This window comes from Microcaecilia unicolor, chromosome 6 (assembly GCF_901765095.1).
Source record: "Microcaecilia unicolor chromosome 6, aMicUni1.1, whole genome shotgun sequence".
In the NCBI taxonomy this organism is placed as follows: Eukaryota; Metazoa; Chordata; class Amphibia; order Gymnophiona; family Siphonopidae; genus Microcaecilia; species Microcaecilia unicolor.
In genome coordinates this window covers 250,673,309-250,699,558 of record NC_044036.1, presented here as the reverse complement: position 1 = coordinate 250,699,558, position 26,250 = coordinate 250,673,309, and the positions used below count along the sequence as shown (strand labels likewise).

Below are 26,250 nucleotides of genomic sequence, written 5' to 3'. Positions count from 1 at the left end.
GTAGATGGGAAGGCGGTAGAACTAGAGGACATGAAATGAGATTGAAGGGGGGCAGACTCAAGAAAAATGTCAGGAAGTATTTTTTCATGGAGAGAGTGGTGGATACTTGGAATGCCCTCACACAGGAGGTGGTGGAGATGAAAATGGTAACGGAATTCAAAAATGCGTGGGATAAACATAAAGGAATCCTGTTCAGAAGGAATGGATCCTCAGAAGCTTAGCCGAGATTGGGTGCCAGAGCCAGTGGTGGGAGGCGGGGCTAGTGGTTGGGAGGCGGGGCTAGTGCTGGGCTAACTTCTACAGTCTGTGCCCTGAAAATGGCAGAAACAAATCAAGGTCAGGTATACACAAAAAGTAGCACATATGAGTTTATCTTGTTGGGCAGACTGGATGGACCGTGCAGGTCTTTTTCTGCCATCATCTACTATGTTACTATTGTTACCTACAAAGTATGTACTGTTAGCAGCATTAAAAGAGGGTGTTGGGGAAATAAAGTAGGCATTTTTGGACCTGTGTGCCTACTTTTTCATCCCTTTTCTCCAAAGTCTGTGGGGACTGTTATGCAAATTTCAAAACAGAAAATTGTGCATAGTTTAAAACAAACATCTACTGGGTTCAAAGATGTAAAACTACCTGCAGACTTTGTATCTATGTGACTACTTAGAATTGCTTCTCTGGTGGCAGTTTGAATAATCCTGGCACTGTAGAATGCATGAAATCAGGATTTGTGTCTGAGTGTAGTGTTCAAACCATACAGCACTGTGCAGCTTTTCTGGAATGTGCTTCAGTATTTCTCCTTCTTATACTGTGGCTGGCAGAGTTCTTAAACGGCTATATGAACAGCTGGGGACCTACATTACTGATATCATCTAATGTATGAGCATTGCAGTTAACAGATGGATTCAAACAGCCTTGTCATAAGTAGTTGGAAAACTGAGAGCAAGTCATTAAAAAACAGCTGTTAAGCATTTACTATAATGGCAGTCAGGGTCTCTAGAGGGTAGGTTACCTACAGCATAGGTAATCTTACTCCTAGGGGCATTGTGTACTCAAACTGCTCAGTGGCAGGATTCATCATTTGTAAAATCATCCTCTGTAACTACCACAGAACAGCTTAACACTTTGTTTCAAAATGAATTTATTGAACAATTTGCACTAACTGGATGGGCAAACTGGTCTCTCGCTATCTGCCTTCATCCTCTATGTTTATATGTAAAATAAGGCAGATTTTGAAGTGTTTGACACTGTGGGCTTCATTTCAATAGAACCTGAGGCTTTTAAACAGTATATGTGACTTTTTGTCATTTTCTAAGTAGAATGCATATGGAAAAAAGGTGGTAACATGGTGGTGGTCAATGTACCTCAATGCAAATAAAAACTCTGGCCAACAAGGAAATCCTTCTCTCAGAAAATAAATAGCAATGCTTAGGAAATGATAAAGATTCTTAACAAAGGACTTGAGCATGCAGAAAAGCATTTTGAATACTGAAATTTGGTTCTTATATAGCTGTCATTGGAAAAATGCATATACAAAGTATATGTACAGACACAAGAAGGTAATTTATAAAATTACTAGCCTTTGAGCCCGTAAAAACGGGCTATTATAGGAAGGGGGGGTTGAAAGGGCCCCCCCGCGCCACCGAGTTCACCGCTGCCCCCCCCCCCCCGGAGCCGTCGCCACCCACCCTCCACCTTGTCGGGCCCTCGCTCCGCTACTGAAACAGCGAGGATCCGGGAACGCAGCACTGAGTTCTGCTGAGTAGCCGACGTCGGCCTTCCAAGTTCCTTCTTCTCTGCCTGTCCCGCCCTCGTGTGACGTAACGTCGTCGAGGGCGGGACACAGGCAGAGAAGAAGAAGGAAGGCCAACGGCAGCTCAGCAGAGCTCAGTGCTGCGTTCCCGGACCCTTGCTGTTTCAGTAGCGGAGCGAGGGCCCGACCGGGTGGAGGGTGGGTGGCGGCGGCGACTCCGGGTGGGGGGAGCGTTAGCAATGGCGGTGTCCCTCCTTCACAAATGCGCAGTAGAGGCCCTCTCTGTTCCGCCCCCGTCATCACGTATTGACGCGGGGGCGGGGCAGAGAAGGTCTCTACTGCGCATTTGCGAGTGAGTACGACACTCGCCTTTTATATTTATTGATTATTATTATTTGTTACATTTGTATCCCACATTTTCCCACCTATTGCAGGCTCAATGTGGCTTACATAGTACCGTAATGGCATTCGCCAGTTCCGGTATGAAAAATACAAGGTGTTACTGTGGTAGCATAAGTTCATGTATGGTAGATATATTAGGGAACTTAGGGAGGAAGAGGGAAGTTGGGGTGTGTCCATTACGATCTTTGGTTTTGTTGTGTTGCAGGTACTCAGGCTTTTATGTTGAGTTGGTGGGATATGCCTTCCTGAACAGGTTTGTTTTTAGTTCTTTCCGGAAATTTAGGTGGTCGTACGCTGTTTTTACTATTTTTGGCAGAGCATTCCATAGTTGTGCGCTTAAATAGGAAAAGCTGGATGCATACGTTGATTTATATTTGAGTCCTGTGCTGCTTGGGTAGTGAAGATTTAGGTATGTTTATGCTGATCTTGTTGTGTTTCTGGTTGACAGGTCTATGAGGTCTGTCATGTATCCCGGGGCTTCGCCGTAGATAATTTTATGAACCAGGGTGCAGATTTTGAAAGCAATACGTTCTTTGATTGGAAGCCAATGCAGTTTTTCTCGGAGGGGTTTGGCGTTTTCAAAACGCGTTTTTGAGCGGTCTGAAGTTTCTTTATAATTTGTTCTTTGCAACCCGCATAGATTCCATTGCAGAAGTCTGCATGGCTCAGTACTATTGATTGTATCAAGTTGCGGAATGTTTCCCTTGGGAAGAATGGTTTCACACGTTTAAGTTTCCACATGGAGTGAAACATTTTCTTTATGGTAGATTTCGCTTGATTCTCTAGTGAGAGGTTCTGGTCAACTGTTACTCCAAGAATTTTCAGGCTGTCTGCGATAGGCAGGGAATAACCTGGGGTGTTTATGTTTGTGGGTTTATATGGGATTGGGATGAGATGATGAGGCAATGTGGTTTTTTGTGTTGAGTTTTAATTGGAATGTGTTTGCCCATGAGTCCATGATGTTCAAACTGAGCTTGATTTCATTGGTGATTTCTGCCAGATCGTGTTTGTAAGCGATATATATTGTGACATCATCAGCATATATGAATGAGTTAAGGCCTTGAGTGGATAAGGACTTGGCTAGTGGGGTCATCATGAGGTTGAAAAGGATTGGTGATAGGGGTGATCCTTGCAGCACTCTGCAGTCTGGTTTCCAAGGTGATGATATGTTTTTGCTAGCTTTCACTTGATATGTTCTTGTGGTTAGGAAACCATTGATCCATTTGAGTGTGTTTCTGCTGATTCTGAAGTGATCTAGGAGTCGTGGAAGGGCATAATTGAACGGCGCCGGCCATCTAACAGTGGTCCCGAACCATATTATCGAAAAAGATGGCCGGCCATCTTTCGTTTCGATAATACGGTTGGGGCCGGCCAAATGTCAGAGATGGCCGGGTTTGAGATGCCCGGCATCGGTTTTCGCCAATAATGGAAACCGATACCGGCCATCTCAAACCCAGCCAAATCCAAGACATTTGGTCGTGGGAGGAGCCAGCATTTGTAGTGCACTGGTCCCCCTCACATGCCAGGACACCAACCGGGCACCCTAGGGGGCACTGCAGTGGACTTGAAAATTTGCTCCCAGGTGCATACCTCCCTTACCTTGTGTGCTGAGCCCCCAAATCCCCCCCAAAACCCACTACCCACAACTGTACAAAACTACCATAGCCCTAAGGGGTGAAGGGGGGCACCTACATGTGGGTACAGTGGGTTTTGGGAGGGGTTGGAGGGCTCACATTTACCACCACAAGGGTAACAGGTAGGGGGGATGGGCCCGGGTCCACCTGCTTGAAGTCCACTGCACCCACTAAAAACTGCTCCAAGGACCTGCATACTGCTGTGATGGAGCTGGGTATGACATTTGAGGCTGGCATAGAGGCTGGCAAAAAAAATGATTTTTAATTTTTTTTTTGGCTGGGAGGGGGTTGGTGACAACTGGGGGAGTAAGGGAAGGTGATCCCCAATTCCTTCTGGTGGTCATCTGCTCAGTTGGGGCACTTTTTTGAGGCTTGGTCCTAAAAATAAATGGACCAAGTGAAGCCGGCGAAGTGCTCGTCAGAGCCAGACTTCTTTTTTCCATTATCGGCCAAAGCCGGCCATCTCGTAACCACGCCCACGTCCCGCCTTCCATACCCTGCCGAAACGCCCCCTTGAAGTTTGGCCGGCCCTGCGACGGAAAGCAGTTGAAGCTGGCGATGTATTATCTTCTCGCACCGAGGATATGTCTCCGATTACGGCCCACACGAGAAAAGATAGGACCGCTGTTGTAACTGGTGACTCAATCATTAGGCATGTAGATAGCTGGGTGGCTGGTGGATGTGAGGATCACCTGGTGACTTGCCTGTCTGGTGTGAAGGTGGCGGACCTTACGAGGCACCTAGACAAGATTTTAGATAGTGCTGGGGAGGAGCCGGCCGTCTTGGTACACGTGGGTACCAATGACGTAGGAAAATGTGGGAGAGAGGTTCTGGAAGCTAAATTTAGGCTTTTAGGAAGGAAGCTCAAATCCAGATTCTCTAGGGTAGCATTCTCTGAAATACTACCTGTTCCACGCGCAGGGCCCAAGTGACAGGCAGAGAACTGGAGTCTCAACGCATGGATGAGACGATGGTGTGGGGAAGAGGGTTTTAGATTTGTCAGGAACTGGTCAGCATTCTGGGGAAAGGATAGCCTATTCCGATCTGATGGGCTTCACCTTAACCAGGGTAGGACCAGGCTGCTAGCGTCAACTTTTAAAAAAGAAATAGAGCAGCTTTTAAACTAGAAACGGGGGGAAGGCTGACAGTCGCACAAAAGCGCATGGTTCGAGATAAGGTATCTTTTGAGGATATCACCCACACAGGGAAGAAAAGGTTACTTGTATGTAAGGATGTCAAAGAAATCGTAGTAGATCAGATGGCCTTAAATAAAATTAATAATGACCAGACAGAAGATAACACATTAATAATGCCATTTATTAAACGTAATATAACATGGAACAACAAGCATGCATTGAAATGTCTATACGCAAATGCCAGGAGCCTGAGACATAAGATGGGAGAGCTGGAGTACATCGCACACAATGAAAAATTGGATATTATTGGCATCTCTGAGACATGGTGGAAGGAAGATAACCAATGGGACACAGTCATACTGGGCTACAAATTATATCGTAGCGATAGGGTGGATAGGATAGGAGGAGGGGTAGCACTGTATGTAAATCAGAACCTTGACTCAGATAGACTGCAAATATTGCAGGAGACAAAACCCCTATTGGAATCTTTGTAGGTTGAAATTTCATGTGAAAGGGGGAAAAGGACGGTGATAGGAGTGTACTACCGTCCGCCTGGCCAGGACGAGCGGACGGACGCAGCAATGTCAAAGGAAATTAGGGACGCGAATAAATTGGGCAATGTAATATTAATGGGTGATTTCAATTATCCACATATAGACTGGGTTAATGTGACATCAGTAAACGCTAGGGAGGTGAAATTTCTTGATGAAATCAAGGACGGCTTCATGGAACAGCTGGTTCAGGAGCCTACAAGAGAAGGAAAAATACTAGACTTAGTCATTACTGGAGCTCATGATCTGGTGCAGGGGGTAACGGTGCGAGGGCTGTTTGATAACACTGATCATAATATGATCAGTTTTGATATTGGCATTGAAGTAAGTGAACTTAGGAAATCAAATACACTAGCGTTTAACTTTAGAAAAGGTGATTACGACAAAATGAGAAAAAACGGTGAAAAAAAGACTGAAAGGTGCAGCTCGCAGGGTAAAAAACTTGCATCAGGCGTGGATGCTGTTTAAAAACACCAACCTGGAGGTACAGGACAAATATATTCTGCATATTAGAAAAAGGGGAACAAAAGACCAAACGTCAGCCAGCGTGGCTAAACAGTAAGGTAAAGGAAGTCATTAGAACCAAAAAATAATCCTTCAGAAAGTGGAGAAGAGAACCGACTAAAAGTAACAAGATAAAGCATAAGGAATGCCAAGCCAAATGCAAAGCGGAGATAAGGAGGGCAAAAAACTACTACTACTACTATTTAGCATTTCTATAGCACTACAAGACGTACGCAGCGCTGCACAAACATAGAAGAAAGACAGTCCCTGCTCAAAGAGCTTACAATCTAATAGACAAAAATAAAGTAAGCAAATCAAATCAATTAATGTGTACAGGAAGGAGGAAAGGAGGGTAGGTGGAGGCGAGTGGTTACAAGTCAAAAGCAATGTTAAAGAGGTGGGCTTTCAGTCTAGATTTAAAGGTGGCCAAGGATGGGGCAAGACGTAGGGGCTCAGGAAGTTTATTCCAGGTGTAGGGTGCAGTGAGACAGAAGGCGCGAAGTCTGGAGTTGGCAGTAGTGGAGAAGGGAACAGATAAGAAGGATTTATCCATGGAGCAGAGTGCATGGGAAGAGGTGTAGGGAAGGACGAGTGTGGAGAGATACTGGGGAGCAGCAGAGTGAGTACATTTATAGGTTAGTAGAAGAAGTTTGAACAGGATTAAAAGCAGGAAGCCGGCTAAAGAATCGGTTGGGCTGCTGGACGAAAATGGTGTTAAAAAGTCAATCAGGGAAGACCGAGCCGTAGCGGAGAAATTAAATGAATTCTTTGCTTCGGTCTTCACTGAGGAAGATTTGGGAGGGACACCGGAGCCGGAAAACATATTTGAAGCGGGCGAGTCAGAGAAACTAAACGAATTCTCTATAAACTTGGAGGATGTAATGGGTCCGTTCTGCAAACTGAAGAGTAGTAAATCGCCAGGACCTGATGGTATTCATCCCAGAGTATTAATAGAACTGAAAAATGAACTTGTAGAGCTACTCTTAGTAATATGCAATCTATCCCTAAAATTGAGTGTGGTACCAGAAGACTGGAATGTTACGCTGATTTTTAAAAAGGGTTCCAGAGGAGATCCGGGAAATTATAGACTGGTGAGTCTGATGTCGGTATCGGGCAAAATGGTAGAGGCTATTATCAAGAATAAAATTACAGAGCATGAACAAAAACATGGGCTGATGAGACAAAGTCAGCACGGATTTAGTGAAGGGAAGTCTTGCCTCACCAATCTATTGCATTTTTTTGAGGGGGTGAACAAACATGTGGACAATTGGGAGCCAGTGGATATTGTGTATCTGGATTTTCAAAAGGTGTTTGACAAAGTGCCTCATGAAAGACTCCTGAGGAAACTGGAGAGTCATGGGATCGGAGGTAGGGTATTACTATGGATTAAGAGCTGGTTGAAAGATAGGAAGCAAAGAGTAGGGTTGAATGGTCAGTATTTTCAGTGGAGAAGGGTAGTTAGTGGGATCCATCAGGGGTCTGTGTTGGGACCGCTGCTTTTTAACATATTTATAAATGACCTAGAGATGGGAGTAACTAGTGAGGTAATTAAATTCGCAGATGACACAAAATTATTCAGGGTCGTCAAGTCGCAGGAGGAGTGTGAACGATTCTAGGAGGACCTCGCGAGACTGGAGGATTGGGCGTCCAAGTGGCAGATGAAGTTCAATGTTGACAAGTGCAAAGTGATGCATGTTGGTAAGAGGAACCTGAATTACAGCTATATCATGCAAGGTTCCGCGTTAGGAGTTACGGACGTAGAAAGGGATCTGGGAGTCATCGTTGATAAGACGTTAAAAACGTCTGCCCAGTGTGCTGCCGCGGCTAAGAAAACACACAGAATGTTGAGTATTATTAGGAAAGGGATAGAAAACAAACACGAGGATGTTATAATGTCGTTGTATCGCTCCATGGTGTGACCGCACCTCGAGTATTGTGTCCAATTCTGGTCGCTGCATCTCAAAAAAAGATATAAAGGAATTAGAAAAGGTGCAGAAAAGGGCGACGAAAATGATAAAGGGAATGGAACGACTTCCCTATGATGAAAGGCTGAGAAGGTTAGGGCTCTTCAGCTTGGAGAAAAGGCAGCTGAGGGGTGATATGATAGAAGTCTACAAGATAATGAGCGGAGTAGAGCGGACAGATGTGAAGCGTTGGTTTACATTTTCAAACAACAACAAAACCAGGGGACACAAGATGAAGCTAGAATATGGTAGATTTAAAACAAATAGGAGAAAGTTTTTCTTTACTCAGCGTGTAGTTAGACTCTGGAACTCGTTGCCGGAGAATGTAGTGACAGCAGCTGGCCTTACGGAATTTAAAGGCGGTTTGGACAGATTCCTGAGGGAAAAGTCCATTGAACATTACTAATTTTTTTTTTTTTTGGGGGGGGGGGGGGGGTTGCCGGGTTTTTGAAGCCTGGATTGGCCACTGTCGGAGACAGGATGCTGGGCTTGATGGACCCTTGGTCTTTTCCCAGTATAACGGTGCTTATGTACTTTTGTACTTATACCGATTTCGCCGGCTTCAGGAGATGGCCGGCCACCTCCCGATTTGTCGGAAGATCGCCGGCCTTCTTGTTCAAAAATAAGCTGGTTAGTAATATATTATAATTGACCATGTCGAATGCGCTGGACATGTCAAATTGTAGGAGAAATATGCTTTTACCAATTGCTATTTCCTGCTTGAATTTAGTTAAGAGAGTAAGTAGTACTGTTTCAGTGCTGTGTAGGGGGCGGAATCCTGATTGTGATTCGTGTAGTATTGTGAATTTGTCTATGTAATCATTAAATTCTTTGGTTACCAAGTCTGCCATTAATTTGACTACCAGTGGGATGGATGCTACTGGACGGTAGTTGGTAATGTCATTTGTTTTTTTCTTGGTGTCTTTTGGTATTGGGGTGAGTAGGATGTTGCCTTTTTCTTTAGAAAAGGTATCTTGTTGAAGCATGAAGTTTAAGTGGGATGTGAGGTCTGTTATGAAGCGGTGGGGGGCGGATTTGATTAGGTAGCTGGGGCAGGTATCCAATTGACAGTGACTGTTGGAGTACCTCTTGATCACCTGGGTAACTATATCGGCGGTGAGGATAGTGAAATTTGACCAGATTCAGTCTGCTGGGTATTCACCAGGGGATGGGTCCAGTTCATTGATGAAGTTTTGGATGTCCGTGTTGTCCTAAGGTATCGTTTTGCATAGGTTTGCAATTTTTTCGCTGAAGTATTTAGTGAGCTATCTGCAGATGGGATGTCATTGTTGGTAGTGGTGATCGGCGTTATGTCTAGTAATTTGTTCACGAGATGGTATAGTTTCTTCGTGTCTTTGTAATCCAGCCCTATTTTAGTTTTGTAGTATGACCTTTTGGTTTGTCTTATTGCGTATTTGTATTTCCTTTGTAATTGTTTCCATGCGTTGAGTGTATGTTCATCTTTTATTTTTTTCCATGCGCGTTCCAATTTCCTGGATTGTGTTTTTAATTTTTCAGTTCTTCGTTGAATCATGTTATCGAGTTGTGTCTGCATCTAATATGTGTTTACATCTTTTGTCCCATTCTGAAAGGTAGTATATGGAGTCAGTTTGTGTTGTCCAATTGTTATTATATATCTGTTTCCAGAATGTTTCCACGTCTATTTGGCCTCTCGTGGTGTAGGATGTGTGTTCTTGTATGTGGAGAGAACCTTTTTTCCGCCATTTTAGGGATAGGTTTAATTGGTAATGGTCGGTCCATGGTGTTTCTGTCCATTTAGTTTCCGTTATTATTAGGTTCTGGTCTATGGACAGTTTATATGAGATGAGGTCGAGTGTGTGCCCTTTCGGGTGGGTTGATTGCATGTGTGGCCGTTCAAGATCACATAGATGAAGGAAGTCCTTGCATTCTCATGCATTGGTAGAGTTTGGGTCTTCTAGGTGAAGGTTAATGTCTCCTAGAACTAGTACAATGGAGTTGGATACGCACGTATTCGAGATGAAGTCTATGAAGTTTGACTGGCTTTCATTCCAGTTGCCTGGTGGTCTGTAGAACAGGACACAATTTAGGTGGTCGAGCAGGGTTTTGTGTTGGATTCTAATCGAGACTATTTCGAGTTGGGTTGCTATGGATTCACCTGTGGTTTCGATGGTGAAATGGGATCGGTATATAAGCGCTATGCCTCCACCTCTCTTTTCCTTTCTGATCCAGTGAGTGATTTTATATCCTGGAGTCTAAAGAGAATCCACAAAAAGTGGAGAACTCAATAGATCCCATGAGGCGTGAAGTGAAAAATAAAAAAGGTGGGAATATAAGCCAGGCTATCCAAAGAATGGAACCAAATTATCTTTAAAAAACCAAAATTTAATAATTTTCAAACAAATAATAATATAACAATCACACATTAAAAATGACTCGACACAACGTTGTGTTTCGGCCGGATAGGCCTACATCAGGAGTCTTATTAATCAAGGTGAAATTGAATATAACACATCAAAGGAATCTCAAATCGCAGATAAAAGATTCCAAGGATAAAAGATCTGCAGATAAGATCTTTAAAATGGTCCTAAGGAGATAGGCGCAGAACCAGATATCAGCATCAATACCTTAACGGACAGCAGACACTTTAATTATTATACTACCGCTAGACTGGAAAGTGGTGGTGGTAGACTGATGTAGGCCTATCCGGCCGAAACACAACGTTGTGTCGAGTCATTTTTAATGTGTGATTGTTATATTATTATTTGTTTGAAAATTATTAAATTTTGGTTTTTTAAAGATAATTTGGTTCCATTCTTTGGATAGCCTGGCTTATATTCCCACCTTTTTTTTTTAATATCCTGGAGGGCATAGGTTTAGAATGATTGGGTCCTCTTGATTATGGATCCAGGTTTCAGTGATGAAGAGTAGATCAAGTTTTGCTGATATGATCCAGTCTGTTACTATTGTTGTTTTGTTTACTACGGATCTGGCATTAGCGTAGCCTACTTGGATATTTTGGTGTGGGTCTTCTCTGTTCGGTGTTATGTGAATTTTTTTTCAGTTGTCGTTTAATATTTTGTGAGGGTTTTTTATGAACTTTTTTCCCCTTCTGTTGAGAGTGTCCGTTTGTTTGTGTGCTTCCTTCGTTTTGGTTGTTGTCAGTGTGGTGAGGTGTGGTATATCTGTTTAGTTTTTGGTAGTTGTGCAGTATGGGTATCGTGTTAATTTCTGCGGTGAGGTGGTGAGTGTTAGGTGGATTAGCGATAAGGAGTACATCGCTAGGAACACTTTGATGGTGTTCATTGTGATTTTGGTTCGTTCGGAGTTCAAGGCCTCCAACGACTCAATGGCTGCGTGTGCGGTGCGGTGCACTTGCGCTGCTCCTCTCCTGCAGCCCCGATCTAGCATTCGGCTGGTCGACGCTCTTCGTGGTATTCTGCAGGGCTAGGTGGCATCACGGATTGCAAGTTTGGCCTTTGATGTCCATGGTGAGGGGGGGGGGGGGGGTGCAGGTCCGACTCCTTACTGGTCCGGGTCGGACCTCTGCGGGGTTGGAGGCTTCTGCATATGTTGAGTTTGACTCAGACAGAGAGGAGGATCCTAGCACCTAGCCAGAGGAGGAGCACCAGATGGAGGTAGCATAGGAGGACAGGAGAGGGCATCATGGTTCCAGCAGGATGCTGGGTAGGGGACATAGTTAGGTGTTAGGAGAATTTGCCCTGGACACTGAGGCTCCGTAGTTCTGAGAGTTTTATTAGTGGTGGCGGTAGGAGGCTGGGAGGGGCAACTGTGCTGCAATGGTTGGAGCTGGGGAGAAACAGCTGTGCTATGGAGGTAGTAAAGCAGTCGGGCAGGTAGAATTCATTGCTGCAATACTGCTGTTGTAGTGGTTGGAGGTAGGAAGTTAAGGGGAGATCATTGTGCTGCACGGGTAATTTGCAGTTGAGTATGTAGAGGTCATTTGGGGGCTTCACCTCGATCGCCATGTCAGCTGCTGGAGGTTCCACATCGATTGCCGTGTCAGCTGCTGGAGGAAGAGATCGGGGCAGGCAGTGGCCCCGGCTGACACTAACGATGTGCTCTGGGCTCTACGAGGCCCTTTTCTAGGACCCTCACCCAGTAGCATTTGCGTTCTTCACATCCTGTCTTGATGAGCCGGCCACGCAGTCAGCTGGGTACTACTACTACTACTACTATTTAGCATTTCTATAGCACTACAAGGCATACGCAGCGCTGCACAAACATAGAAGAAAGACAGTCCCTGCTCAAAGAGCTTACAATCTAATAGACAAAAAAATAAATAAAGTAAGCAAATCAAATCAATTAATGTGAACGGGAAGGAAGAGAGGAGGGTAGGTGGAGGCGAGTGGTTACAAGTGGGTCTCAGTATTCGTGTGTCTTTGTATCTCGCGCTCGTCTGGGTGGCCTCGTCTGGCGCGGTGAGCGCATGGGGGGCAAAGGTTCCATTGGCGACCAGTAGGGATGGGCTGGTAGGTAAAGGCAGATGCTGGGCAGGCCAGGCGGCCGGGTGGCGGTCTTTACTTGGCGGGCCTGTGCAGTGGTCTGAGCTGGGGTCCCGTCGACTTCCTAGTGGGGGTGGGCTAGTGGGCAAGGGCAGACGCCGGGCAGGCAATATTTACCTGGCGGGACCTGTGCAGTAGTCCGGGTGGAGATTCCTTCGGCTTTCCGATAAGGGCGGACTGGCGGGCTGGGGTAGGTGCCTGGCGACCGGGCTCGCAATCGACCGCTGTCCTGCAATCCTCTCACTACGATCCTCTCGCTAACCCCTGTGGGGAGAGGTTCGCTTGCCTCTCCCTGCTTTGGGGGTGGTAGCGATGTTTCTCATCGGTCGATTCGGGCTCAGTCTGCTCTTCTGCCACACTCAGCTGCCACCTAGTCTCAGAGCTCAGGAAGGTCCTTGCTGTTCCATCGCCATCTAAATGTGGGGAGTGGCACTGTGGTCACCCTCAGCTTGTTTAAAGAAGCATCATTATAGGTGGCATGGGGGACTTAGGGGTCTTTTTACTAAAGCTTAGCATGCACTAATGGAATTAGTACATGCTAAATGCTAAGAAGTCCATTTTATACCTATGGGCTTCTTAGCATTTAGCGTGCACTAATTCCAATAGCATATGCTAAGCTTTAGTAAAATGGGCCTTAAGTTAAAAAAAAAAAACAGGAAGGTGCTTGTATTTCTGTTACTAACCTCTCCTCCTCCCCCATTCTCTATTTCTGTGGATAATACTCTCATCCTTCCTGTCTCATCAACTCGTAACCTTGGGGTCATCTTCAACTCCTCTCTCTCCTTCTCTGCACATATTCAGCAGACTGCTAATACCTGTCATTTCTTTCTCTATAATATCACCAAAATTCGCCCTTTCCTTTCTGAGCACACTACCAGAACCCTCATCCACACTCTTATCACCTCTCACTTAGACTATTGCAACTTGCTTCTTACAGGTCTCCCACTTAGCCATCTCTCTCCTCTTCAATCTGTTCAAAATTCTGCTGCATGACTAATATTCCGCCAGTGTCGTTATGCTCATATTAGCCCTCTTCTCAAGTCACTTCACTGGCTTCCTATCCGTTTCCGCATACAGTTCAAACTCCTCTTATTGACCTATAAGTGCATTCACTCTGCAGCTCCTCAGTATCTCTCCACTCTCATCTCTCCCTACATTCCTCCCCGGGAACTCCGTTCACTGGGTAAATCTTTCTTATCTGCACCCTTCTCCTCCACTGCTAACTTCAGACTCTGTTCCTTTTATCTTGCTGCACCATATGCCTGGTGTCGCGTTCTCGTGGACCTTAGCATTCTGTCAGGCTTCTTCCCCAGGAGCACTGGGTTCGTGAGTCCTTGGGCCACTACCATGGAGCGGCAGTGGCAGGCAAGGTCACCTTCAAGGTAGAGACGAGGCAAGACTGGACTGGAACCCCGGACTGGAGTTCTGCACAGGAATACACAGGACTGGAACGCACCGGACGGGTGCGCACTGGAGTGGAGCCCGCTGGACTGGAACACACTGGAGTGGAGCCCACTGGACTGGAACCCACAGGACCGGAACCTGCTGGACAGGAACACAATGGACCTAGGCTTCACCTACGCTTAGCCACCATTCCCTGAGGGTTGAGCCCTCAGGTTCGGGCAGCTGGCAGGGCTTACAGGAAAATCGGAACTGGAACTAGCAGGCAGGAACAACAGGAGTCAGAATACAGAAGTGCCCCCAGGCACCTAGGCGAAAGCAAGGCAGACAGGCAGGGAATGTCCGGGTTCCGGCAATAGTCAGGACTGACCACAGGCAGAGAATATCCGGGTCCAGGCAGTAGGCAGGTCAGACAGTGGGCAGAGAGTAGTTAGATTCAGGCAATGGTCAGGTCAAGGAGCAAGCAAAGAATATCTGGGTACAGGCAGTGGTCAGGTCAAGGAGCAAGACTATGGCTGGAGCTCCAGTAACAAGGAGTACTGGCAACAGACAGAACTAGGGCTGAAGCTCCAGATGCAAAAGAAAACACACACGGGAAAACCAGAAAGCTAAACACAAGAAGACTAGTAAAGCTGTACACAAGCTACAGAAAAGCTATGCCCAAGCTAACCAGTCATACGCTAGGAACTCACACTAAGCAAACAGAGGAGAACTAGTAAAGCTGTATACAGGCTAACAAGCAAAGCTGTGCCCAAGCTAACTAGTCATACACTAGGAACTCACACAAAGCAAACACAGGAGAACTAGTAAAGCTGTACACAGGCAACAAGCAAAACTGTGTTAGGTCAGTTAGAGGTGAGCTGTGGTAATTGTGTGAGCTGTTGAAGTGGTTTGTAGGCTATGTATTTTCCTTGTATGCCTTTTGGAAGAGATGAGTTTTCAGAGATTTGCAGAAGTTAATTACTTCGGCCAGCTGTTGCGGGCGCCCAAATCGGTATAATCGAAAGCCGATTTTGGCCGTCTTCAACTGCACTCCATCGCAGGAATGAATAAAGTTGACAGGGGCGTGTCAGAGGTGTGGTGAAGGCGGGACTGTGGCGTGGTTATCGGCCGAGGAGAGATGGGCGTCTTTAGCTGATAATCGAAAAAAAAGGCGCTTTTACCGCGATTTTGGGTCACTTTTTTTGGACCCTTTGTTTTCACGAACAAGTCCCAAAAAAGTGCCCCAACTGACCAGATGACCACTGGAGGGAATCGGGGATCACCTGCCCTGATTCCCCCAGTGGTCACTAACCCCCTCCCACCAAAAAAACCCCCACTTTACAAACTTTTTTCCCTGCCTCTATGCCAGCCTCAAATTCCGTACCCACCTCCTTGACAGCAGAATGTGTTCTATCCTCTGACAGCCTTTCCCTGGTTCTGATGTGGGTCTCGGGTGAGTGTGACACCTTTTCTGTTAAGGGCACTGTAGAGTCACATCAGCAATGCATTGTGGTGGGTGTAGGGTATTGGGCTCCGTGATTCCACTAGCTTGTGTTAAATGCTCACGATGTTGGCAGTTGGTAGGCTCTACTCCCATGGTGCTTTTCCCTCTGCTTACTGGGTCAGAGTGTGCCCTGTTTTGTTTTCGGTACTCCATGAGGTAGTGGCCATTTTTGTAAGCCAGTTTTAGATCATTTAGGTATTAAGCGTGGATTATATGGAAGGTAAATTAACGTTGCCAGACATTCAGCTTTATAGCCTGGCTTCTGTAGTTCACTGTGTGGTAGATTTGCTGTATAGCACTTCTGTTTTTATGCCCAGACAATTACAAGCGCTTGGGTGGCCTCCTTGGATTTGGCATTTATTCTGTATGCAAGGGCAGCCACCCTACTAGAATGGATCAGATCTAGCATTCTCTTCTCCACAGAATACAAAGCTTGCAAAGCCATACACTATGTATATGACAGGGCTTTTTTTGAGGGGGTACTTGGGGGTACTGAGTACCGGCACCTTTTCCATTGTCTACTAAAATTTACCCATGTTCCCCAAGTTTTAATGAAAGAGCTCAGGCTCTACACACCAATTCTGCCTTCTCATAGGTTCTGTGACTGGTTGCAGGGGCCTGGCTATTGTGGGGAGGGTCCCTCAGTGATTACCCCCACCCCTGAAGGGTCGCCTAGCATTTGAGTACCAGCACCTTTTTCACTAGAAAAAGTGCACTGAATACATATCAGTGGTCTTGAACAGTCTCTGCCCTTCTATGCATTTGAGGGAGTCAGGATTTCCTCCCTGGTCTTCAGGGTGCAGTCTTCCAAACCTGGGCAGAAAAGGGTTACATTATTTCTCTGACTTAGAGGGAGCAGAAATGACCGTCATTCCAAAACTAGATGTCTTTGATTTGATTTGCTTACTTTATTTATTTTTTGTCTATTAGATTGTAAGCTCTTTGAGCAGGGACTGTCTTTCTTCTATGTTTGTGCAGCGCTTCGTACGCCTTATAGCGCTATAGAAATGCTAAATAGTAGTAGTAGTTGTAGTAGTAGATCCTGTTCATGTGTTAGCCACGTTATAGCACTTAGTTCTTACCTTGAATGTTGCTGAAAGAGGGCATTATACAGCATTCTGCCAGCTCGGACCTACTGCTAATCTCAGTACCAGTGAGACTCATTGCCAGTGGGGCACAACCTCTGATCTGCAGTTAACTGTGAGTAAACGTGCTTATTCAAATAAAGGACGTTTTCAGCGAGATTAGTCTTCACGTGTCAACTGCTGTGCCAAGGTTATACAGCAGCAACAAATCCTGTCCCTGGAGCACTTTTAGTGGGTACTGCAGTGCACTTTAGGCAGGCAGACCCAGGCCCATCCCCCCCCCCCATCTGTAATACTTGTGGTGGTAAATGGGAGGCCTCTGAAACCCACTGTACCCACATGTAGTTGCCCCCTTTACCCCTAAGAGCTATGGCAGTGTTGTACGTTTGTCCCTCCCACGACCAAATGGCTTGGATTAGGACGTTTCTGAGCTGGACGTTTTTATTTTCCATTATCGCAAACCGTATTTTCAAAACAAAAGATGGGCGCCCATTTTTTTTTCGAAAATACGGTCTGTCCCGCTTCTTCATGTACCCGTTTTCGGACATAGACGCCCATGGAGATCGGCGTTCGCGTTCGATTATGCCCCTCTAGGTCAACTATTTTTTCAGTGGCTAGTCTACTGTGGTGGAACCACCTGCCAGAGCATCTGTGTCTTTGAGTAAATTAGAAGCACATTTTAAATTTTAAAACACATTTGTTTCTTTTTGCCTTTACTTCACATTGAGCAGTCTGAACAGCTTTTGGTTTTAGGAATGCAGCTGTGTGTTAAGCAGTTGTGTTGTATGTGAATTGTTTTGATTTTATTATGTTATGATTGTTTTTTATTGTTCTCCGCCTAGGTGTAGGCGGATTACCGCCTTGAGTGAATTCCTTCAAAAAGGCAGTAAATAAATCCTAATAAATAAATAAATCTACAAAATAAACAAATACATAACCAATTAGTCAACTGGGTGCTAACAACCAATTACTGACATTAATAGGAATTAATTGCAACTAATTTGGATTTATGTGCACATCTGCCTATGTGCTACAATGCTGTGCACCAAAGTGTCTCATATGCAACCCAAAAGGGGGCATTACCATGGGAAGAGCATGGATGGGTCAGGGGCATTCCAAAACCTTAGGCGCAGTGTTATAGAATACCAGGGTTGTGCGCTCAACTTGCACGCCAGGATTTATACCAGATTTCAGCAGGCATAAGTCCTCGCGCTCAAAGCGCTATTCTATAACAGGTGCTGAGCCAGGAGTGCCCTTCATAGAATACGGTTTAGCGCAGATTTTTCCTAATGCCTAAATCTGAGCACCATTTACTGAATCTGACCCATAGAGGGCAATTCTAGCACCACATACTGAGCCGATAATGAGCATATACTATAGAACACTTTGGCAAGTCAGCATTCTTCTAGAATACTAGCTTACGTCAACATTGGCACACCTAAATGTTAGCATGAACATTTATGCAAGATCTATGGAAGGGTTAAATGTTAGTGCCTAAATGCAGCAGCAGTAAGGCACATAACATACAGTATTCTGTAAATTACACATGTAGGTGACCCGCCTATGTGAATGCCCCTCTGACAATAACACACTATGGTAGTTTAAGCATATAATTATAGAATGGTTTACGTTTATGCAAAATTGGCACATAAATCTAAAGTGCTTGCACTGCGTGTACTTCTAAGAATGACCTACTTTTATAAAAGCCCATTTACATGCCAAAACAACATCTTAGGTGCAAGAATGGTTTATAAAATTACCCTAATAAAAAGTAATTGTACAACACTGCCCTATTTTGACACCAAGAAGGCATCTATTTTATAAAGAAAAGCATCTGGATTTCTTAGGGGGGTCAAGGTGACTGTGCGGTGCAGGGACATGACAGGGGCAGGGTAGAGTGGGGCTGGGGGACGGGGCTGCTTTTTTTTGTGTCCTCTTTTTTTGTCACGGCAAATATTGTAACCCTAATCATCACTATGTTTGCCCACTATGAAAGTAAAACTCCTCCCACTCACTGATCAAGTATTTATGGAACTCCTGATCCTGGTAAAGATAATAGGTGAACCTCCACATTCTACTTTTTTGGTAATATGATTCTGCTAAGAGATCTATCCAGATCTGGGTGTGATCACAAATGTCTACGGGATCTATGTCTGCAGCTACAATGGAGGGGAAGCATTGTGCAGATGTCAAAATATAATCTAACTGGGAAAATGTGCATGCCTCCTTCCTGTACATATGGCAATCTCTCACCCCGGGATGAAGCAATCACCAAGGGTCTACCAAGGAGAGAGCCTGGCACAAACTACACAATTCCCTGCCTTGATCCCCAAATGCTGTGACTGGAGGTGCAGATCTGTCCACCGATATATCCATTATCAAGCCTTGTCTCCTGGAGGCATGCTATATCAGCTATATAAACGCTTAAATGCTGCTCGTATTTTAGTTCCTTAATCAGTGAGGTGATTCCCCCTACATTCCAGGAAACAATATGAGTACATTGAAAACTCATAATGCAAATAAAGGGGGGGGTACACTTACAACCCTGCCATGTAATGTCCATCTCAGGCGCCCAGCCTCAACCAAGACATTGACGCAATACTACTGAATTTAGAAAAACACACAATTCCCTTAGTGCCCGATTAGTCTCTCCCTCCCATCAGCTCAGAAGTTGGTAGCTTGCTAAACAACCAAAGTGTAACACACAGAACACATTAAAAAGATTTCCCCATCTCCATCGCCACGTTATTCTCTCTCCCTCCTCTCTACCCCTTCCCTCCCTCCTACTAAGCCAACCCCCTCTTCCTCCACCCCCAACTACCCCTCCACCCCACCCCGCCCTGTCACCATCCTCCCCCACCCCCTTATCAAGCCCCAACCTATGCGACCCCAGAAGACACCAACCTGATATTCCTCATATACCCTCTCAAGGAAAGACAGCCTATCATATATGTGATGCCACTCCGGGCCCCCAGCCCCCACAATAACAAATGATCAGCATAAGGGAAAAGCAACTTTTCTTAATACTATGTGAACTCACAAATTATATCTGACCATACATAAGACCACTTTTTATAATAATCTAAAGATTACAAAAAGAAATTTAACTCCTGTGAGCTGGGGGGTGCCCATCAAGTAGTGGGGCTAATAGGACAACTTAAGGTGTTGATAAGTGCCTCCACTGCTGTGCCAGTTGCCTGCACGGTAAATTATTAAAATAGCAGAGTAAACAAACAAAGCACAATTTCTTATCAAACAGGTTAATACAAAGTGGATAGAATGCTTTCCTTCTCTCTGTAAGTGCCGTGGAGTAATCCTGAAAAATGCGGACTGATACCCCATCATATTTTAAATCATCCCGAATTGATTTATAATGTTTAAGGATCTCTACTTTATGCAAGTAGTTATGCAACTTGACAATCACAATTCTTGGTCATTGCTCCTGGAGTGACTTTTTACCAATGGGATGAGTGCGTTCAAGATGCATGATGCCCACGCCTGCATTAATGGAGAAATTCAACTCCAACCAGTGCTCCAGATCTTCCAACAAATGGGTGTCTGGCACCATTTCCGGGATGTCAATATATGGAGGTTTCCCCGTCTGGACCAATTCTCCAGGTTCTCCAGTTTACCATTGTGCATGTGCACTACATCTTGAAGGGCCTTCAGCTCCACACCCCTCGTGCAGATGCTGTCCTCTACCACAACACTCTCTGCTCCAGGTCAGTAGTTCAGCATGCTGTTTCCACTAAAAAGTTTTTTACTTTAGAAATTTGCACCGACAACTGTTTTAAGCGGGAATCCAGAACCATGGGAACTGCCCTTGTCAATTCTGCTAAAGCAGCCTCAGTAACTTGGGATACGGCACCAGGCAAGATCATTTTTAGGAGATTTAGACGCCATCACCTCTTTCGATGTTGCCAAAAATTTATCCATGTAATAAAAAATGCAATTAATGCCCTTAAAGGTTGGAAGAATACCAAGATGCCACACGCTGGAAGCGGATGGAGACGGGAGCTCCAGAGATGGTCTGACCCAAGTCTTTCCTAGCTCACAGTATCACGTGATCTCTTCATAACTGTTTATTTATAATAATAAACAAAAATCAAAGAAATAACGCTTGATTATACAGAATTGTACATAAATCTACCATTACTTTTTTCACAAACATATGTACCCCCTTCCCCCCCCCAGTAAGAGCACTATATGAAACAATTTTCTCTTCAGAAATGCTAAAACAGAGATAAGAATCTAACTAAGTGAAACAAGTCTGGTTTAAATACCCTCACCCCTCCCACCCTTATCCCCAAAGCATTCTCACATTTGATGATATTGCCCTCATTATTATGTAATGCTGTAAAATGATATCTCTTGCACAGAGAATACAAATTTTATTTCAGTCTCTGTAATACTGAAAGCTAAGGAATTGTCCAATGGGCAGTGTGATTCTTTTAAAGGTGGCAGAGATAGTATTAAATAAACTTCATAAAACATGTGCATTTACTTCTGTTCTTTCTGGTACATACATGCAGACAATTACACCTGCCTCGGCACAGGTTCCTACCTTTCAGGCCGTAAAATTATCCTAAGGGTAAGGCTAGTGGTACAGCTTTAAGGAATGAACTTCCTTTGGAGATTCACTCAGTTTTCTTATTCAAATCTTTCTAAATTTCTTGAAGCCAGTTTTTTTTTTCAATTTGATCATGTACATATTTATTTAGTTTGTATTGTAATAGTGTTATTGTTTTATGTATATTTAGTTGTTTTTATCTCATGGTTATTCTAATTATATTGCAATATGCAGAACTGGCAGGATATCAGATTTGACAAATACCTTTATCTCAGGTAAATTTTATAAAGGTGAATTAGATGCATGTTGCCTTTATAAAATAGGTCAGTGTAAATGCCTGTGCCTATATGTTAGTAGGAATCCATGTACATTATGATATAAGTTATGCTCATACTTGTATACTCTGTCCAAATTCCATTTGTGTGCATGCCAACAGTGAAAAGTACACACCAGGCAAACAATACACATTTATTTTACCCTGGTTGGTATTATATAAGAGGTAATTTCTATGTGTTAGTGGTCACATAAATGATTAAAATATCAACATTTATGCTCATTGTGTCACTACTTTATAAAATAACCCCTTATATTTAAAAGAGCGGATTGCCTCTTATGTGCACCTGTACAGTACTTCATACATAAAGCAGCACTATGGAAATTTCTAAACAGAAGTAGTCAGTCTAACAGCTTTGTCAAGATTGGTTGCAGCTCCTGTTTATCTGCAGGCAGTTTTCAAGGTCAGATTAAACTAAGCAACTTACTTTGTAACTTTGAATATCCTCAGAAGTCGGAGGGCTCTCAGCACACTGATCCCGAAAGAGGTACCTGGCTTAACAGCGGCCCAGATCACTTCAAAAATACTCCCCACAATAACCTGCAACAACAATGCTTTACTGTGACATGGGGTGGTAAGACAGAGACAGGCTGTAAATTGAGAGTACCAAACCTAAAGATCCTACAGCAGTAGTTCCCAAACTGTGAGTTAGGACCACAACGGTTACATAATCAGTGGATGAAGTCACAGCAACAGGGCTGCTCCCCCTCTCTTCTGGACCATACTGTTACCTGTATCTAGTAGTGGCCTTGCTGCTCCTCATATGTAGGCTTTTGGACTAGGAACCTTTGCAGAGTACTGGGGATTGTGAGTGCGTGCTGACACACAGGACCCTTTGCTGACTACTGCTACTATTGTCACTACCGCTACTGCTGCTGCCTTCCCACTTTGGATAAGTTGAGCGGAGTGAAAGTCTGCTATTTGTTTCCCTTGTTAATGGGGATCACATGAATTCCAAGTACTAAAATGGGGTGATATTGGATAAAGGCTTCAGATACAGTGCTCCATCTGGGGCTAGGCTGGTGATGGATGTTCTGTGGAGTTCATAAGTAAGCTGCTGTACTTCATATATTATCAGCAGAAAAATAAATGAAAGTGTGTTTATACTATTTCTGGCAAGATGCCATATAGATACTATAAAGAAAGAATTATATTCTATTATCTTATTTCACGGTGACTGTTTTCCCCACCCTTTTTCAGTTACTTCATTTCACCCTTAGCGCTTCCTGAAGGCTGTACTACGTAGCTTTTGGTCCTTAGTTGGCAGACACTGAAAGGGAAAGCCCGGGTTACTTCTGACTCAGCCCTTCCAATGAAGACTAAGTGCATTGCCTCAACAGCTTCCTCAAGCTCTATCTTGTGTAATAGTGTAATAGGGCAAAGGTTTGATGTTAAGATGTCCCCAACTCTATGGAAATGGATATGTGCTATAGAAGCAATATTAATGTTATCAGAAATCAACTTCTTGACAAGGGTGTCCTTATTACCCAAGTTCCAGATGAGATAACTTTCTCTGAGTTGCTACAACCTCAAAGATGTTATTTGTAATATACTAAAAACATGGTCTGCTCTTGGTATCAGTATTGTAGAATAATAATATCCTAGAGCTCAAAGGCATATTACCCTAGACCAAGGGTTCTCAACCCAGTCCTCAACACCAAGCCAGTCTGGTTTTCAAGATATCCACAATGAATATGAATGAGATAAATTTGCATGCACTGCCTCCAATATATGCAAATCAATCTCATGCATATTCATTGTGGATATCTTGAAAACCAGACTGACTTGCAGACTTATTTTCGAAAGAGAAGGGCACTCATATTTCGATACAAATTGGGAGATGGGCATCCTTCTCTCAGGGTCGCCCAAATCGGTATAATCGTAAGCTGATTTTGGGGTCCCCAACTGCTTCCCGTCGCGGGGATGACCACATTTTCCGGGGGCATGTCGGAGGCGTAGCGAAGGCGGGACTGGGGCATGCCTAACAGATGGGCGTCCTCGAGTGATAATGGAAAAAAGAAGGGCGTCCCTGACGAGCACTTGGCCGACTTTACTTGGTCCATTTTTTTTTACGACCAAGCCTCAAAAAGGTGTCCAAACTGACCAGATGACCACCAGAGGGAATCGAGGATGACCTCCCCTGACTCCCCCAGTGGTGACAAACTCCCTCCCACCCTGAAAAAAACAATTTTAAAAACTTTTTTTGCCAGCCTCAAATATCATACTCAGGTCCATCGAAGCAGTATGCAGGTCCCTGGGGGGGGGAGGAGGTGTGTGTGTGTCAGCGGAGGCATAGCGAAGGTGTGGACGTCCTGAACTGCCCCCCCCCCACCCACACACAGGGACGGCCAAATTTCAAGGGAGTGGAGTAGAGGAGTAGCCTAGTGGTTAGAGCAGTGGCCTTGAAATCCAGAGGTGGCTGGTTCAAATCCCACTGCTCCTACTTGTGATCCAAAATCCAAGTAAATAAAGGTGGTGTAGGAGACATAGCAAAGGCATGGATGTCCTTCTCACAGAAACATCCACATTTTGGACGTCCTCAACTGCCCGTTGCAGGGACGGAGGCATAGAGAAGGCACCTAACACTTGGACGTCCTTCACCCATACTCAAAAAAAAACCGTCCCTGATGAGCACTTGGACTTGTGTTTTTTTAAGGTTGTAGACGGCAATTTATTTAAGGTTGTAGATGGCTATTATACACGCAGCTTGTCTGTATGCATGAAGCCGTCTTTGGCATGCGCAGAGCAGCCACGTATAATGCTTGGCTGCTCTGCACTTGCTTCCCCTCCTTAGGAAGGAAATCGTGTGGAAATGAGCTCACAGCAAACAGCTCATTTGCATGCGATTTCCTTCATGCATGCTCATTCCTTTCCGAATCGCTAAGGGATCGGTAAGGGAAGGTCTTTTTCCGTTCATTTAGTGTATCAGTTAATCCACTGCAGTGCCCCCTAGGGTGCCCGGTTGGTCTCCTGGCATGTGAGGGGGACCAGTACACTACGAATGCTGGCTCATCCCATGACCAAATAAGTTGGATTTGGTCTTTTGAGATGGGCGTCCTCGGTTTCCATTATTGCCGAAAACTGGGGACGACCATCTCAACATTTATGTCGACCATCTCTAAGGTTGACCTAAATGTTGAGATTTGGGCGTCCCCGACTGTATTATCGAAACGAAAGATGGACGCCCATCTTGTTTTGATAATACGGGTTTCCCCGCCCCTTCACCGGGACGTCCTGCAAGGACGCCCTGAGGAAAACTTGGGCGCCCCGTTCGATTATGTCCCTCTTGGTGTATCCCAAGGACTGGTCCCTGCCCTAGAATTTACATGAAAAGTGGTTCTAAGCACTATACTGGAACACATTGGAAAATAAATAGCCTCACTTGTCCCTTCAGATCCATCTGGACATGTTTCCTAAAGTAGTTTATGTACCATAGGAGAGGAGTGCCATTCCATAAAAATCAGATCTAACAAAAGCAGCTAACCTGTCTCCTTTTCCAGTGGTTCTTGAGGCTCTTGACGACCACGTAGTCCAGTCTTGTTTCCAAATATTTGCAAATGTATTTCATGCATGTTCACTGTAGATATCCTGGAAACCAGACTGGTTATGTAATCCTAGTAATCTGAGTTTGGAACCACTGCCCTATCTAATGGTGTTCAATTCAAATGTCACACTAATGATCTAAATGCACACAATTTTGTCGTATTCAAAAGATCTCTCAAGGGCTATATCAGAATGGGCATGCTGACCTTGCCTCTATTATTCTTTATTTTTATCTTCCTGCATTTTGTTCAGTTGTTTTTTAAATTAGCCTGCATGAATCTTTACTGTAAAGGAGGTACACAGAGGGTAATTCTATAACAGTATGTCTACAGATATTGTGAAAGGTAAAATACGTGCATAGAATTTAGGCACAAACACTTAAGCCAGACATACAGCTGGTGTACGCGCTCACCTCTAAATGTTGGAGATATGTATATAGTAGTCTATTTTACATCCATGTGAGCCCTGCAAATGCTCCATCTAGACTCTGCCTATATGTATACCTACCTGTAAAATATGCACTATGTAAACTAAGGATGTAGCTACAGAATAGGTGCACTTTTGACATATGCACATATATACCATTATTCTAAAATTCACATGTGTAATCCAGTGGTGTAGCTAGGGTAGTTGACACCCGGGGCCGGTCATTTTTTAACACCCCCCCCCCCCCCCCAAATCCAGTACTAGGCATACCGAGAATACAAAACACTCAGGACCTATAGCGCAATTCTACCATACCATAAGCAGTCATTTCTACAAGTCACACAAGCATCTTAAACGCTACAGTGAGCCCTAGAACATCAATTCACCTATTGTAAAACGAAAACAGACAGATTAGTACAGATCGTCGATCCTGCAGTCAATGCTAACCGAAAGCCATGTCTTTTTCACAAACACAGATACACCCTAATCCACTATAGAATAAGTAATCATAAACTTTCTATTTAGACAAAAATTAAACTGAACCCCCGATGCCAGACTCTGCATACAATGCAACACCACAGAAACCCAGAAAATGTCCCCTAGTACTGTGCAAAATATAAAATTTGAAAAAACTAACAAATCCAATCACTTTACAAATTAACAAATAGAAATAAAACAAATATAGAAAATAAAATACCATTTTATTGGACTAATACATTTAGCTTTCAGAGGCCAAAACCTCCTTCCTCAGGTCAATACAGTATAGTGCTGTTATAGTATCCTATCCTGACCTGAGGAAGGGGGTTTTGTTCTCTGAAAGTTAAGTCAAAATGTATTAAAAATTAGTCCAATAAAATGATTACCTTATTTATATGTTCTATTTATAAACATTTATTAACACATAATCACAGATACAATACTATACCCTAAAGCAAAAAAATAAAAAATATATATTTTAT

General features: G+C 44.2%; 1 protein-coding gene across 1 annotated transcript in view; it reads right to left on the bottom strand.

The window, feature by feature from the left end:
* The window catches only part of CACNA1B (calcium voltage-gated channel subunit alpha1 B), a 1,447,778-nt gene that overhangs the window by 498,134 nt on the left and 923,394 nt on the right, over nucleotides 1-26,250 (bottom strand). The window contains exon 13 of the mRNA XM_030207102.1: nucleotides 21,750-21,862. Coding sequence (XP_030062962.1) covers nucleotides 21,750-21,862 — 113 coding nt within the window. The remainder of the gene's footprint in view (nucleotides 1-21,749; nucleotides 21,863-26,250) is intronic.